At 30.7% G+C, this 15,669-nt stretch overlaps 2 protein-coding genes across 2 annotated transcripts in view; one reads left to right on the top strand and one right to left on the bottom strand.

Moving 5' to 3' along the window:
• Window positions 1–3,289, top strand: part of LOC127728449 (kinesin heavy chain-like) — a 34,476-nt gene extending 31,187 nt beyond the window's left edge. Inside the window, exon 23 of the mRNA XM_052235830.1 lies at window positions 504–3,289. The gene's annotated coding sequence lies outside the window, so the exon portion shown is untranslated. The remainder of the gene's footprint in view (window positions 1–503) is intronic.
• Window positions 3,290–6,267: 2,978 nt separating this feature from the next.
• Window positions 6,268–15,669, bottom strand: part of LOC127728456 (coiled-coil domain-containing protein 177-like) — a 31,771-nt gene continuing 22,369 nt past the window's right edge. Inside the window, exons 14-17 of the mRNA XM_052235842.1 lie at window positions 14,740–14,842; window positions 11,015–11,124; window positions 9,546–9,654; window positions 6,268–8,323 (exon numbers count right to left, since the gene is read on the bottom strand). Of these exons, the coding sequence (XP_052091802.1) occupies window positions 8,159–8,323; window positions 9,546–9,654; window positions 11,015–11,124; window positions 14,740–14,842 (487 nt within the window). The 3' untranslated portion in view covers window positions 6,268–8,158. The remainder of the gene's footprint in view (window positions 8,324–9,545; window positions 9,655–11,014; window positions 11,125–14,739; window positions 14,843–15,669) is intronic.

A 15,669-nucleotide genomic window follows, 5' to 3' on the forward strand; every position in this document is an offset into this window, starting at 1 on the left:
CTGAAAATGAAATATCTGTTTATTTACACAGAATGTTGATAAAAGAAAGTTAAATTAAACATTCAATTATATTTCATTCTTTCGCTATCAAGATGTAAGCAAAAACAACTGAATTTTATTATAAGCTCAAATGCTCAAGCGTCTGTGAAGGGTAAATAAGGCACATACCTTTTTGCATATACCACCGCAGAGAGGGTAAAAAACATATCTTTGTGCAAATACCATATGAAATATGAAAGATATTCATTATATAAATGAAAAATCATGAAAAATACACCTGCTCTTCACCAAGTAAAATCCAGCATACTTATATCAGGTGAAATTAAGAAATCAATTTATAGATATTAGTGAGTCATAATGGGAAGACGATTTGTTTGAATAATTTTGTTTGATATCACATCTTGAAAAAAATTAAATAAAAGGGTAATTTTGTATTCCAGTAAAAATAAAAGGATTTAGGTGAATGACAAATTATTTTAAGTAATGATTTTCTTGTTTTGTAGATATGTGTTGAGTGCATACAGTGGGCGAAGCATTCCAAAGCTTTTCTGTGTCATTGGAGCTTTATAATGTCATCATGCTGTTTTAAGACTATTTATTAACATTTGATGTTTGACAAATATGCACTAAATGTTTTATAGACATAGATTGGACACTTTTCCAGTATGTATCAACCAAATCAAATTTGGGGATATTTATTGACATTACTGCATATAAAAAAGGGGTTTAAAGTAATAACTTAATGTTAAGGTCACCCATATTTTATTAAAAAATTGGAATTTGCTAAATATTTACAGTTGTAGATGTTTTTCCTGGAGTTGCTTACTATAAATGGAAGGGTTGGGTTGATTGATATCACACTAGTACAATTATTAGTAAAGAAAAGTAAAATATGTGTGGTTAATTTGAATTTGAACTGTATAGGGAAACTTATTTTTTATATTTCATTGCATTTATATTACATCATTATTGTCAAAAAAAAAAAATAGGCCTAAAAATATTAGTAGTTGATAAATACTTTTTAATGAAGCAGAAAAAAACATGCATGGCAATAAATGCTAGATAAAGAGGATGAAAGTCTGATTGAATTTCTCTTTTAAAGAGCATACTGTTATTTAATGTTGAGTACTTCTACCTAAAGCCTCATAGACTGCCACATGTTTTAATTAAACCATATTCTTGTGATTTTGTTTTAAAATGGTTGTATACTAGTGTTTATAATAATTGAACAGTTATAAATTAACATTTATATGAAATTAATTAGCATACTAGAAACAGACAATATATGATCATTAGGTCTAGTAATGTTCCTATTGTCTTAACTAAAACTAGAACAGAGGGTCTGTAGGATCTGTCAGTAGGATGAAGAAAATAAGTTCTCAGTCACACATTCTTTAGAATGTAGGTGGACAATAGAGACATTTTCTTTATAATAGATGTAGAAATGATAAAAGAAAACAATGTGCTCTTTGTTTCACTTTCAGAAGTGAAAGTAGGTTAACATGGAGATGTTTTCTATTCTAAGCTCAAAAACTTAACCTTTCATGAGAATTCCACTAATGTATGTGCTTTGATCAGAGATTGTTGAAGAGTATTTGTATTCTTCTTTTTCGATATTAGAATGATTTCACCCTTTTAATATTCTTTCAGTAGGAGTACTGCTAATGCATAACTATTGCAAGTTGATTGCATTGTTATTGAGAGGAAAACATTCCAATTAGAAGCACTTTTGTTAGGAAAGGATATCAATTTAAGGGGTTGATGTTTGATTGGAAAGTTTATTTTCAGGAAGTGATTAGAATGGAATAATTGTGAAACTCAAATGTTTAATATTCAGGAAGACATAAAAAGTGAGCATATGTTTGGCAAAAACTGCATAGACCAAAACACAGAAATGGAACATTAGTAAATAAATGTGCAATATGAACCAGTTTTAACACAAATAAATTATTAGTTAATCAAATTGTATGTTGTACTAATTATAGTGTTTTAAATAGTGTCATTACAGTGTAGTGGAGACTTTGTACAGGTACCATCATATCTATATATATTGAGTGTATTTAGTGTACATATTTAATATATTTATTATTCTCTGGCATGTATTTTAAGTAATAGAGTATAACTTTTTTGTCAGTATGGTGGGTCATTTTGTATTGATGTTGTAGACTAGAAATTAAAGATAAAAGGTTTGGTTGATAAAGAAATATTGTAAGAATTGTAAAACAAAAATGAAAAGTGGGTTGTTGACAATTGAGTAAAAAAAATTATCCAGTTTTACAAAACAATTTATTAAAAAAGATTTTTTACTGATCAAACATACTGGTTTCACGATATTTACATTTTAGACTAAATAGCAGGTGAAATATTAAAAACTTTTTTAAATCAAGTTCTCATTTTGATGATAGACTCAGTATAATTTTTAATTCTCCCGCTAAAAAATTGTTGTGAAATAACACAGCTATAAAGTGTACAACAACAATTGTTCATCATTATAGACTTTGTTATACTGTATATATACATGTATTTAAATTCTCAGTTCCTCACCTAAAGATAAAAATCCAGAACAAAGCCTGTCTCAACATGGTCTCAAGACTCTGGCATACACTTATGTATTAAAATAACTTGTATAATGGAATGTGGGCATTTTATATGCAACAATGGTTAATTATGAAAGCATACCTAATTCATTATATTTTTTTTAAATATCTGAATCATTTTCTCCATATGTTTGGTGCCAGTGTTACTTTCATGATTATTATTCATGGTAACTTTTCCTTCATATTGACATATATGTAATTAGTATTTATACTGTCTGTACTAGATCTCTGTAGACTTTGTCAATAGATAATTGTAGGGATAATTTGTGTGACATAAGCAGATTTTGATGGAACATACACAATCTGTGATACAAGAACAAATCTTTCATATGCTTATTGTGTTCAGTTTTTGAAGTAGTTAGTTGGTGAAAGGCTTTTGAATGAATTTGTGTATATGATAGTTTTTAATTGATCTGTTTAAATTTGCTTTTTAAATATTAAAGGGCTTTCATGGGTAAATAGAAAGCAGATAAAAAAGCTGGATAGTCAGTTTTATGTGGGCAGAATCCTCATTTTTTCAATATTCAAAATATCAAGTTTTGTCATTTTGTCTTATATAATATACATGTTTACACTTTGTTAAGGTTAAAGGCCATAAATAGTAAATATTCAACAAAAAACCAGCTTACTGCTTTAGATGTAACAGGGTGTTTGTGACATTTGCTCTGTGACAATAAAAGTAGAAAAAATAACTCTTTTATTTATTAATTCATTGCACAGCTTAAAAGTGGCATTCCTTTTACAACATGGTCCTTCATTGGAATAAATGTAGTTGAATGTTATAGAATATTTCGAGGTATAAATGCTTCCAGTAAATATTGATTATTCAGTGGCGGATCCAGAAATTTTCATAAGGGGGGCCCACTGATGCCTAAGAGGGGGCCAGCTCCAGTCATGCTTCAGTGATTCCCTATATAATCAACAAAAATTTTCCCACAAAAGGGGGGGCCCGGGCCCCCTGAAAAACCCTCTAAATCCGCCTCTGTTATTGATATAAACTGCAGGGAAAAATAAGTTTCGTGATATTGACAGATTCTGGATATTACTGGTCTAGAATAGGAATATTGGTAAAAATTGTACTAATTATAGCCCCACTCAAGGAGTGGTGGTATATTGCAATCATCTTGTCAATCTGTTCGTCCTACAAATATTTTCGTCACACTTTTAATGGCTTCTATGGAAAGGAATGATTGTATTTTGGTTTGCAGCTCGATAATGTGGAGTTTTAGTGTATATGCAAATACATGTGCCATACAGCCACTAGTTGCAAATTTTACAACACTCTTGTAGAAAGAATATTTTCTAAGAGAGGCGAAAGATACCAAAGGGATATTCAAACCCTCAAAGTTAAAAACAAATCAACAACACCATGGCAAAAAAAGAAAAAGACCAAAAGACAAACAACAATATACAAAACAAAACATAGAAAACTAGATACTGAGCACCATGAACACCACCAAAAACCAGGAGTGATCTCAGGTGCTCTGGAAAGGTAAGCAGACCCTGCTCCACATGTGGTACCTGTCATGCTGCTCATGTAAATACACATAATTTGGTAGGTCACATCTGAGGAAAAGGAGGACAGGATTGTGGTTGTGATGATTGGAACATATCAGTCGTCATCTGTGAAACAGATATTCCACCGGGTCAACCAACGCGTGTTGGTGTCCACAAAATATTCAAAGGGATGATTTCAACTTCACCACTTATAACTCTTGGTTTGATAGCTTCCTTGTAAGCAGCAACCATCTATCAAGGAAATCATGAAGGAAAACACAAGCCCTGGCACATTGTATCAACTGGGAGATATATACTCCACTAGAACACACCCGGGACATGTTGCTAGTCTGTGACTGAATTAAAGTACCTACGCCTTATTTTTAGCCTGGATTTTTATCATTCGTATTGTCATTTGATAATGTCATGCTGATTATAAGGTGGACAGTTTTTTCTGCTTTCAAAATCTTTCTGTTTGAACCCGTCATGGTTTTCGCACTACAATATAGTAGTGGTACTCCAAATAGTGGAGGGAAGAATAAAGAAGAACTACAACCAGAAACTACATGTGACATATACTATTGGCATCGGTATCGGATTCGACCCTGAACTTGTTAATTATTGGTAATATTAATTATGTGGAAAACAAAAGGGCCTGGAATGGTGTAATTTTTAATCAACACCATTGTCTAAATTAGTTATATATAAAGTTGAATTCTTTGATTTGTCGTTTTTACATCATGCTGGCTTACAAATTGGACCTGGGTATTTTAGTAGTATAGATATGCAGGTGCTGCTGGAATGTTTCTACACAGAAATGGAAAGTTCACAATTAGGAAGCTGAAATCATCCCTTTTGTTCTAAATGATTAATAACATATAATATATATTTGGTTTTGAGGAACTTTACTCTGAAGTTATCTCAACTTGAAGCTTAGTTAATTATGATGTGAACTTTTTAAAGTATGTATTATTGAGAAGACATCATCTCAGTGGCAGGATGCTAGAGATCCAGATTGCTATTTGGCAATGGCATAAACTATTAGTTTAAAGCTTTATATTTCAGAAGGTAGAAGACCTTGATGCTTCATACCTTTAGTGATCTCCATGGATGAAAAATTAACCATAGAGGAACTTCACCAGGCCAAAACCCTGCATATCTTGATTGAAATTATTTCATTCCTCCATTTTATTGTTAGGAATATTGATAAAATATATTGTTTATTAATTTCATCATAGAATAACTAATGTATTCATTAATTGTCATTAGTAACAATTCCAATGTCAAGCCTGGCTCTGGCTCCTCTTAGTCAAAGACGAATACAATTCAGCTATCCTGTTAACGTAAAAGTCTTTTTCCATTGTCCAAAGGTTCTAAAGTTGTTTTCTCGCTATTTACGTTATTTTGTTAGGACTTAAAAATCAGGGTCGTTTTTCTCACTGTCAAATTCCATTCAGAAGTCAGGAACCCCTGATCAACAATTTGCAGTTCCAACAAGAGATTTCATAATCAATTTGTAAAGCGTAAATAAAAATTTGTGGAGGGCAATAGTTCAAAGCTAAAATGGTTTAATGACCTAAAATTGCAAATGCCAATGTAATAGAACATGCATCTTTTGATTCTGAATGTAAACCAGAGGTATTAATTTTATTTTATTCTATATATGTAAGATTATAAGTCCTTCTTTGCAGATACCTTATGTTACAGGTTTCTGTCTATCATGTCCATTGTACTTGACCTCATTTTTGCAGTTCAGTGACTGCTTGAAAAAAAGTTATTTTTTTGGTCAAATGGAATTCTCACTTCACATGAGTAATAGGATTACTATATTTATTACATAGGATCACAGTACGGTCTTCAAAATGGAATGGTTCACTAGAGATGGCTTACAAGGCAGTTTTCTATAGAGTTTATATTTCCAAGGGGCATAACTCTTAAAAACAGTTTACATTTAACTCAGCACATGAAATGAATATTCTCCTGAAAATATAGGATAATGTTTGGCTCACATTTGCACCTTTTCTACAGATTTGTTATCCTTACTTTGATGTGTTTCAATATCCTGTATGAGAACGGAAGATTTCTGTATGTACTCGAAAAAGAGAATGACTATTGTTTCATTGCACTATATTCCAATTTACTTCATAATTAACATGATACAAGTAAAATCAAATATGCTTGTACTACATTTTATTCATTTTATGAATATATAAGTTATACTATAAAATTTGACAAGATAGCTACCCTACAACAAGTATTGATTTTCAAAAATATCACAGTCATGCTCTTGTTATATGTTCTTACTAGAAATAGTTTGTCCAATATGTAAAATTTATTTCTTTGACCAAAAAAAAAAAAAAATATACAAAGTATAAAATATTTGACAAGATTATTACTGACAGTACAATTACAATTTTCCATTAATACCACTAAATTCATGTTGCAACTAATGTTAATCATTTTCAATTTTCATTGATTTATTGTGTTTTACATAAAATTGACAACACCTGATTTACACATTGTATATTTTGCATCTGTGTGTGAAAATTACTACCATCACACTACAAACTAACTTTTAAAAATTATCAGTATATCACAGAAAATATTAATAAGACTGAAAAGATACTAAATTATAATAAATAAATAAATATACTATACTGGTACTCCCTACAACTTATGTACAAATAAATGCAAGATCATAAAATATAAAAAGAAAGACATACATTTGACAAAGATCTAATATACACTAAAAATTTATCTGAAGAACAGATTTTTATATCTTTAAAAATAAAAGAAAACAATTTATAATGCCAAACAAATTTCAAACTAGCAAAAAGTGTAGATTCAGGTCCCTTAAGTGAGTAAAATTTTCAAAAGAGAGAGAAAAATCGCAATCATTTCAATACATATCTCTTTCAACATTTGCTTTTCTCTACTACGCTATTAATTGAAAACTTTAATGTACAATTGTACATTGTATGTGGAAAAAGATGTAGCTTTCGTTGTTAACATATCACACATCAAAGGCAAAGTAAATAAAAAAAAAATGTATCCAAACACATTAAAGAATTGATACATTTTAATACATAGAATTAAAATTGATATCTAATGTTTGACGAATTTTTGTTGATGTGGAAGTTTGCAATACCACATTAATGTTTATGTGATTTGATTATTTCTGTAATCAAGCATGCAATATTGACCTATTCAATGTCAAAAAACAACAAATAAGAAATCCTCATGACTTGTCTAATGTTCCAAACCTGACTTATGCATTACATTTCTTTCGTTGGTCCCTGATAAAATCTTAATCACAAAAAATGACAATTGTTTTTGCTGTGCAAACTCTTCCCTTACAAATAATATGGGTATTAATTTATACGAGAAAATGCTATTAGATGATCCATTCACATTTTCTCTTGAAAAAAGGATTTTTTAAAACCTTGAAAAACAGTTAAAATGAATTCTTTTTCCAAATCCAGAAGATGTGAGTCACTAATCTGACTGTTAAAAGTGACATTGAATTAGTATAAAAATAAGATGTGGTATGATAGGTTTGTAAACTGAAGGACTTGAAGGGGTTAAACTACCTATACACTCACTTATTTAATTATGAGCATGTACATGAAACAGAATTTTACTAGTATACTCACTTCTCCATATACATTTTCTGCATAATTAAGTAAATAACTTTTGTTTTGTTTTGTAACAACCTTCAATTAAGTCTTATAAACATTGAAATTCTAGTATGCTTAGTCCCAATGTGAATACTATTCTTCTGCTGACAACTAAAAAACACTGCAAGTTTTAATAATTACTTCATAGGGTAACTAAAACAAATTAAAAACCATTATCTCTGACTTATAAGGTCTGATGTTGTAAAATAACAAATCTATACATCTACTTCACCTTCAAACAACAAATGTTTTCTGTGAGAAAAACTGTCACTTCACCAATCATTGCTTTTAATAGACATACCTATAACTTTCACATGAAAACCTTTCTTATAATCAAATCAAGATCTGTGCTTATTATCTAATTTCAATAACCTAACTACTATTACACTATCGTTTTTTACATGACTTAGATGTTGTTGATGGTTTAGTATAAGCTAAACCTAATTTATTAAATAGTTCTGCCCGTAATAATTTCTTGTCAAAGCTTTCTCCTCCATATCTTTCTTTCAGTTCATCTCTTAATTGTGATGACTGGCTTGCTACAAACCGTGACTGAAAAAAATAAAATATAATATGTCATGAAATAAAGTTTACCCTTCTCCTACCTTGTAATAGTTTTCAGACAGCCCCAAGCTTAGATAAACAACAACCCTTCACCTCTTAAAAAAAGGCTTATCTATATAGGTATACCGGTAATTGAACTTGAATTAATCCTGTCATTATTTTCATGCCCAAATTTCCGTTTAATAACATTATTCTCAATACTAGCTGTACTCCTGGTAAAGTAGAGCTGAATTGTATGTGCCTGATAAGCTTTACATTAAAACTGTATGGTATAAAGGAATCACTCTGTCTGTTTTGTTTGTATGTGCAAGTTATACAAACATAAGTAGATGTGGTATGATTGCCAATGAGACAACTATCCACCAAAGTTTATGTAGATGTAAGCAATGTTCTGTTCTGTAATTTTGAATGCCTTGGTCTAGTACAAAGCAGGGTTTATATTCATATCACATCTTATTCTCGTCTTGAATATGCGTTGGACATTTAACAGCCATCCATCATCAAGTGCAGTTGTTGTTGGATCCATCACTGGCCACGTCAAACTGCACATGAAAATTGGTAATTGCTGCATCTGCACTCAGCAGGCCTCTCTCATGAGTAAGGGCAAAGACTGGTCAGCTCGAAGGCAGAATAATGTGTCCATGTTGGGTGACATGTCTTCTAGCAGAATGTTACTTTGTCATCCAATTATGTTAAAAATCTCACCCAACGTAGAGAGTTGGTCTAATATAAAGCAGAGTAGATAAATATATCACATTTATAACAAAGATGCTGTGTCCTGATGTGCATGTAAAATTTGCCACTGGATGTTAAACACCAATTCATCACCATCATCGTCATTCATTATACCAAGTCATGTCAGATTCAGATTTTTTCTTATGCATTGAGGGATATTACCAGAAATGATACATAGTTATTTAGCATTATTGTTGCCCAACTTTAAAGGGAGTGTTTTGAATAAGGTTCTAATGTCTATCTGCAAGGTCACTAACATAGGTTCAAATAACTAAAGTCTGACTCAGAACTTTTGAATGCAATGAAAGATAATAATGATACTGGTATTATTGCTGCTGGTCACTAGAGGGTGTGTGGTGAATAAGGTTGTAACAGCTGTATGCAATTTCATAATAAGCTGTCGACATCGTTTCTATCTTAACTGTAATGTATTGACATCTGTAAGTTCTGATATCTGTCTACTTTTCTATTTTACCTGTAATATAGTGGTATCTTTTTCTTGTTGTGCTGTCAGTATTTTCCGATCTTTAACAGCTATATAATCCTCTGTCTCCTGTTTCCAGGCTTCAACTTCATCCTGTATCCTGTAAAATTTAAATTCATCATTGATACTGTATATATATTCAATTTTTAATTTTGGCATATAAATATTTGCACACACCTTCAGTAATTCAGTGTTATCACATATAAATCTTTTGATTTCACTCCTTTCTTTCGTTGAGAGAAATTCACTGATCAGAATAGTTGCATATATTTTGCATTTATAATGTGTAATTTCATAGAACTATCGCTTTCTAATTGAAAATATTTGTATTTGTACTGGGTGGATTTCCTACCATTTATTCAGAGCTTCTGCGACCATGCTTTACAGATTTTGCATTATTTATCATTAAACTGATCAGTGCAATTTCTCATCCCACATTGCTATTTATTTCATTTACGCATTATTAAGACATTTTTTATGTTTGTATGAGCATAGTGAAGTTTCATCTTGAATTTCATTAAAATGTATTGCTAGTTTCTTTGACAATATACCAGTGAATAACAGGAAAACTATTTTTAAGGGGCATTAATGTAAATTAATGCCTCTAGTGATGTAATATAAAACAAGAATGTGTCCTTAGTACACGGATGCCCCACTCGCACTATCATTTTCTATGTTCAGTGGACCGTGAAATTGGGGTCAAAACTCTAATTTGGCATTAAAATTAGAAAGATCATATCATAGGGAACATGTGTACTAAGTTTTGAGTTGATTGGACTTCAACTTCATCAAAAACTACCTTGACCAAAAACTTTAACCTGAAGCGGGACAGACGGAAGAACGGACGGACGGACGAATGAACGTACAGACCAAAAAACATAATGCCCCTAGGTGGGGCATAAAAACTGCAGGTACCACGAATCACAGCTTAGTTTATAAATTGTTTTATTTACACTAATGTCAAAATATTCAGTCAATCCACTTTTATATCTTAAATACTTGGAAATATTTCAATAAGTAAAAAAAAAAACATATCACTGAAATTAGCATCTTCTTCCACAAGTTTTGTACTTGAACAAAAAAAATAGCACATGCTATGAATAAACTCATCATAGATACCAGGATTCAAACTGAAATGAGATCTACGTATGATGAGGAACAGCCAATTTCACACGAGAGCCATTTTAATTTACCTGTTTGATGTGAGCTCTAATACCCATCCAGGAAAGCTTTCCATTGTAATGAACAGGAATTTTGTATGTTAGTTTACTTTAGGAATTTCATCTTATTTATAAACCCTCTTCCATCCTTTCTTTTCCAACAAATGTAACGGACGTACAACATGGAGAAATAATAACAAATAATTATTTTTCAATGGACTGTCATTTGAATACTTAACTTGAAATACTGACATATATTACAGGCAAGATATAAATAAAATAGGAATAAAACAATGTTACTTTTGTATGTTTCTTTGTTGTATTTTCTCTCTGTTCACACGATCATCATGGGCCTTTAATGCTTTATGTTCTATCGTTTTGATGGCATTTTCACTAGCTTGTCTCTCAGTCTACAAAAAAAATAAGATGAGTTAAGGTACGGTAACAGCTTATTAAAGTCATGAGCTTCTTTATACAGGTTGGATGTGTATTAGTTTTTATAGAAACCAAAGTTTATAATAAATGTGCTATTTTCACTTAATTACTGGTATATTCTAATTTTTCTAATTTATGTTTAAAGTAATATGTTTACTAGGGATTAAAGTAGGGAAAGCATTCCTATACAGAATAATAAATGATTAAAATATAAATTGCTTACTATATGAAAAAGATAAATTGGGTGAGAGTATTTGCTCTATTGTTAAACTTAATTTTGATTATTATAAACATCAGATGTTTTATAAACTTTTTATTAAATAAAATGTCAAACATTATTATACTATATAATAAAATCTTCTAAGATGGGTGATAAATTTTATACATTTTCTGGGTGAAAAGAGGGAAATTAGTTGCTAAAAATCAATGACATTGCTAGAACCCTGAGTGGACACCAAAATGAACTCTTACGAAAAGCAGATACCAAGTCATGCATTTCACAAAATGTTGTATGATTTACAACAAGTAGTAATTTGTATTGATTGTGAAGGATTTATGTAAGTGGTCATTAGCGTACATCCTTTTGTTAAAATGTAGACAAGACATCATTACCTGTGTAGTATATGGATGTTGCAGAATGGGATATGCAGATTTATTTTTAGCACAGTAAAACATTAAAAAATAATAATATCAAATAATACAGCTGTTTAATCCAAATTGACAGATTCTGATGGGTGTAGTTGTCTCGATATAATGTCATAAATACAAAACAAGAAACAATTCTAAGAAGAATAAAAAAAAACAAAAACAGGATTCCAATTTTTGTTCTAAATAAGTCTAGCTTTTTTGTTTACTATACAAGAACTGCAAATGAGGGAACCAATCTTATATACTATCTTTGGTTGATTTTTGTTATCTCAATAAAAAATAAACAGGTTAAACATTTAAAAGGTCAGTGTCATTAGAAAGTGAATTTTCAGAATATGGAAGTTTTGATGATTTGAAATGTTTGCTTTTTGTGTGATTAGAAAATAAGGGAAAAGTATTTCAACAAGAGTAATGAAAATACTTGTATAGCCAAACTGAAATACTTACCTGAGCAGACAGCATCAACTACAGAGGTACAAAGGTTATCATTTGAAAGCTTTGATTGATTTGTTTATTGCTTAATGTCCAGTGTAAAGTATTTCATGCATATTCAGGATGATAATTTAAAATGGACATTATAGACTGGTGAAATGCACAAGTTTAATACAAATTTCAGTTAACTTCTTTTAATATTATAGTCTGATAGATATAAAGGACAGCACTCTTATTTCCACATGGCATTTTTAAGTTAATGGACAAATTATGCACAAAATATTATTTGATTAATGCAGAGAGATGAAGTTTCTACAATTAAACATCTATTAATCAAGCTAAACCGTATAAATCTGGGGCATAATTCCAGTTTATTTACAAAAAAAGATCATTAAGAGTTAGACCATTATGATCATCTTCATTTTGTAACCATTAGAGTGCTTACAAGGCAATATTTCACATAATTCATATATTTAAGGGTCAAACGTCCCACAAAAGCTTTTCTTAAAACTGAATTTCAAACTTGGTAGCAATATCACTGGTGTCAACGTGATGATCGTAACTGCAATTACGATCATCCCAATATGGCGGTCACAAATTTAAGGAAATTTTATATGGCCGATTTTTCCACTTTAACAGCTTGTATTTAGATATGTTTTATGTCAATAAAAATCTTTATAAGCATTGCCATTGAATGTATTTTTCTAAAATGATGGAAAAACAACCAGAAGAAGGAAAATCGCTATACAAAAAAACTTGATGATGATCGTAACTTCGGCTATGGATGATCGTAACTCAGACTTGTTATTATATAAAGATGATCGTAACTCACAATTTACGATGTGTTTCTTCTTTAAATGAGCATTCTATTTAGAAGTCACGATATATTGGTATAACTGAAAACAGTATGATTTTGAAACTGAACAAAATGAGCACTGCAATTTGTCAAAACGAAATGACATAAGGGGGAATTGACAGGCTTATTTGCAAATGTCATCAATATTTTTTTCTTATGAGTAATTTAGTTAAAATTCAAAATGGAATACTTTTGTATGAAGTAAATATAAATTTCATCCTCATGATACAGTTTAAGATTGCAGGCCAAAACTTTCACTGAATATTTTAGAAATAAGTAATGTTAGGCATGAAGCTACATTATTTTGATGTGTTCACCTCGGTTTTAGCTTGTTGCCTGGTTTTGTATTTTCTTAATCAAACTATGACTATTAAACATTGGTAGACTACAGAGGCGGATTTAGAGGGAGGGCCAGGGTCCCCGCCCTTTTGTGGGAAAAACTTGGATGATTATATAGGGAATCACTAAAGCATGACTGGAGCGGGGCCCCTCTTAGGCAGTCAGTGCCCCCTCCTTTATGAACATTTCTGGATCCGCCACTGTTGCCTATATTTACCATGGGTAGGCTATTTATGTAATGAAGGAAAAGCTGAAATAAATGGTATATACGTTCATATTAGTTTCCAGGTTTATCAAACTTTAAATCCTTACACTTACTGTTATATGACACGTGTTATTGTAGTAAGTCGAAAGAAGTTGTTTTAGCCAAAAATATCAATGAATTATTTTATCGAAGGTTTCAATTTCTTTTTCATTCAACAGATATGGTTACACTTCTTAATGCTATATTTTCCAACCTCTATTTTATTGGTGCTTTCAATCTTTTTTGCATTCAACAGATATGGCTACACTTCTTAATCCTATATCTTCCCCTAAAAATATCAGGTTCTCGAAAGGTAATATCATTCCTACAAAGTGTTCCATTGAAAAAAATCTTAAATTTTACCAAACTGGTCATTAATATGAAATCTCCAATACCTTAATTATATAAGATATATGAAATCATTATAAAGTTATTTACCCCAATGCAATTTAATATAGAACTAGATAAAAAAAAAGTATGAAATCTCGCAAAATCATAACCATTATTGTGCACTTACACGTATACCAATCAATAGGATGTTGCCCTCCCCTACAGTAATCGTCTCTCATTATTATCACTATATAAGATGATTATGTACACTTTTTCGCATACCATACAGCTCTATTTATAAGAAAATGCTTCGTTGGAACAGACAGTTACGATCATCTTAAGTAAAAATTACTATCATCGTTGATAAAAATAAATAAAAGTTACGATCATCATCGTGTTTTTTTGTATCTCAATTTTCGATCTTCTTGTTGCTTTTCCATCATGAAGGAAAAAACCTTTGATGGCAATACTTATAAATTTGTTTCCTGACATAATGCGAATCTGAAAATAAGCTGTTAAAATGGAGAAATCGGCCTTATAAAATTTCCCTAAATTTGTGTCCGCCATATTGGGATGATCGTAATTGCAGTTACGATCATCACGTTGACACCAGTGAATATTGTTGATGTAAACCAATGATATAAAATTTATCAAAATCTGTCATTTTAATTAATTCACAAATTGCCCTAGATAAATACTGTTCTATTGGGTAAACAGGACTAGTGATAAGTAAGATCTTACCACTTTTCTTTTGTTTATTACATTTTCTCTCCATTCTTCCAGTTCTTCCTCCATTTTATGTTGAGAAGTTCTTACAATGGCTTGTTTCTTTTGCCTTTCTAATCTATGATCAAAATTTGTAGATATAGTAGTACATATACCGGTAGTATAAATCAGTTAAAGGAAATGTCATTCTCCACATAAGGAAATGCCTGTACCAAGTCAGGAATATGACAGTTGTTTTTCATTATTTTGTGGTGTTTGAGCTTTTGATTTTGCCATTTCATACAGGACTTTCTGATTTGAATTTTTTCCTTGGAGTTTTGTATTTTTGTTATTTGACTTTTTATTCTAGGTCTCTACATACCAACAATAATAAAACCAAAGTATAAAGCTTAATATTTAATACAATATACCTGTTTGAACCAAATCCTGCATAAACCAGAAACCTTTCACAACTGAACTTCCCATGTTTAAATTACATTTGCCTAATTATGGTCAAAACGTTAAAATTCCAAAATATTTACTGGGACAGTTATTTGGGTACATGTATGCAATAACCTGTGTTTCTTCTAGATCAACACTACACATCATCTTCCACCCTTCACCTTTATATTTAAGTATACTTGTCACCTCTCCTAGCATTGAGAGAGGATATTTCAAAAGAATACAGCTTTAATTGCTGTTCTTCATCTGACTTTCCAAGGTACAATTAATCGACAAACAAAAATTAATAATGAGTTCATAGAAGGGCAAATCTTGAAAAACGGAATGCACATATTTATAGTAAATACATTAATATGGAAGTACTTATTATTAATATTTTTTTAAATATTGTATAGTTTACTTCAAATAATATCATTACAGCCTAATTACAATGAAAAATAAGCTTTATACAAAAATGATAATAAAACACTATACAGGGAGGTAACTCTATTTGTTCAAACAAAT

This window comes from Mytilus californianus, unplaced genomic scaffold (genome assembly GCF_021869535.1).
Source record: "Mytilus californianus isolate M0D057914Y unplaced genomic scaffold, xbMytCali1.0.p SCAF_2, whole genome shotgun sequence".
Lineage (NCBI taxonomy): Eukaryota > Metazoa > Mollusca > Bivalvia > Mytilida > Mytilidae > Mytilus > Mytilus californianus.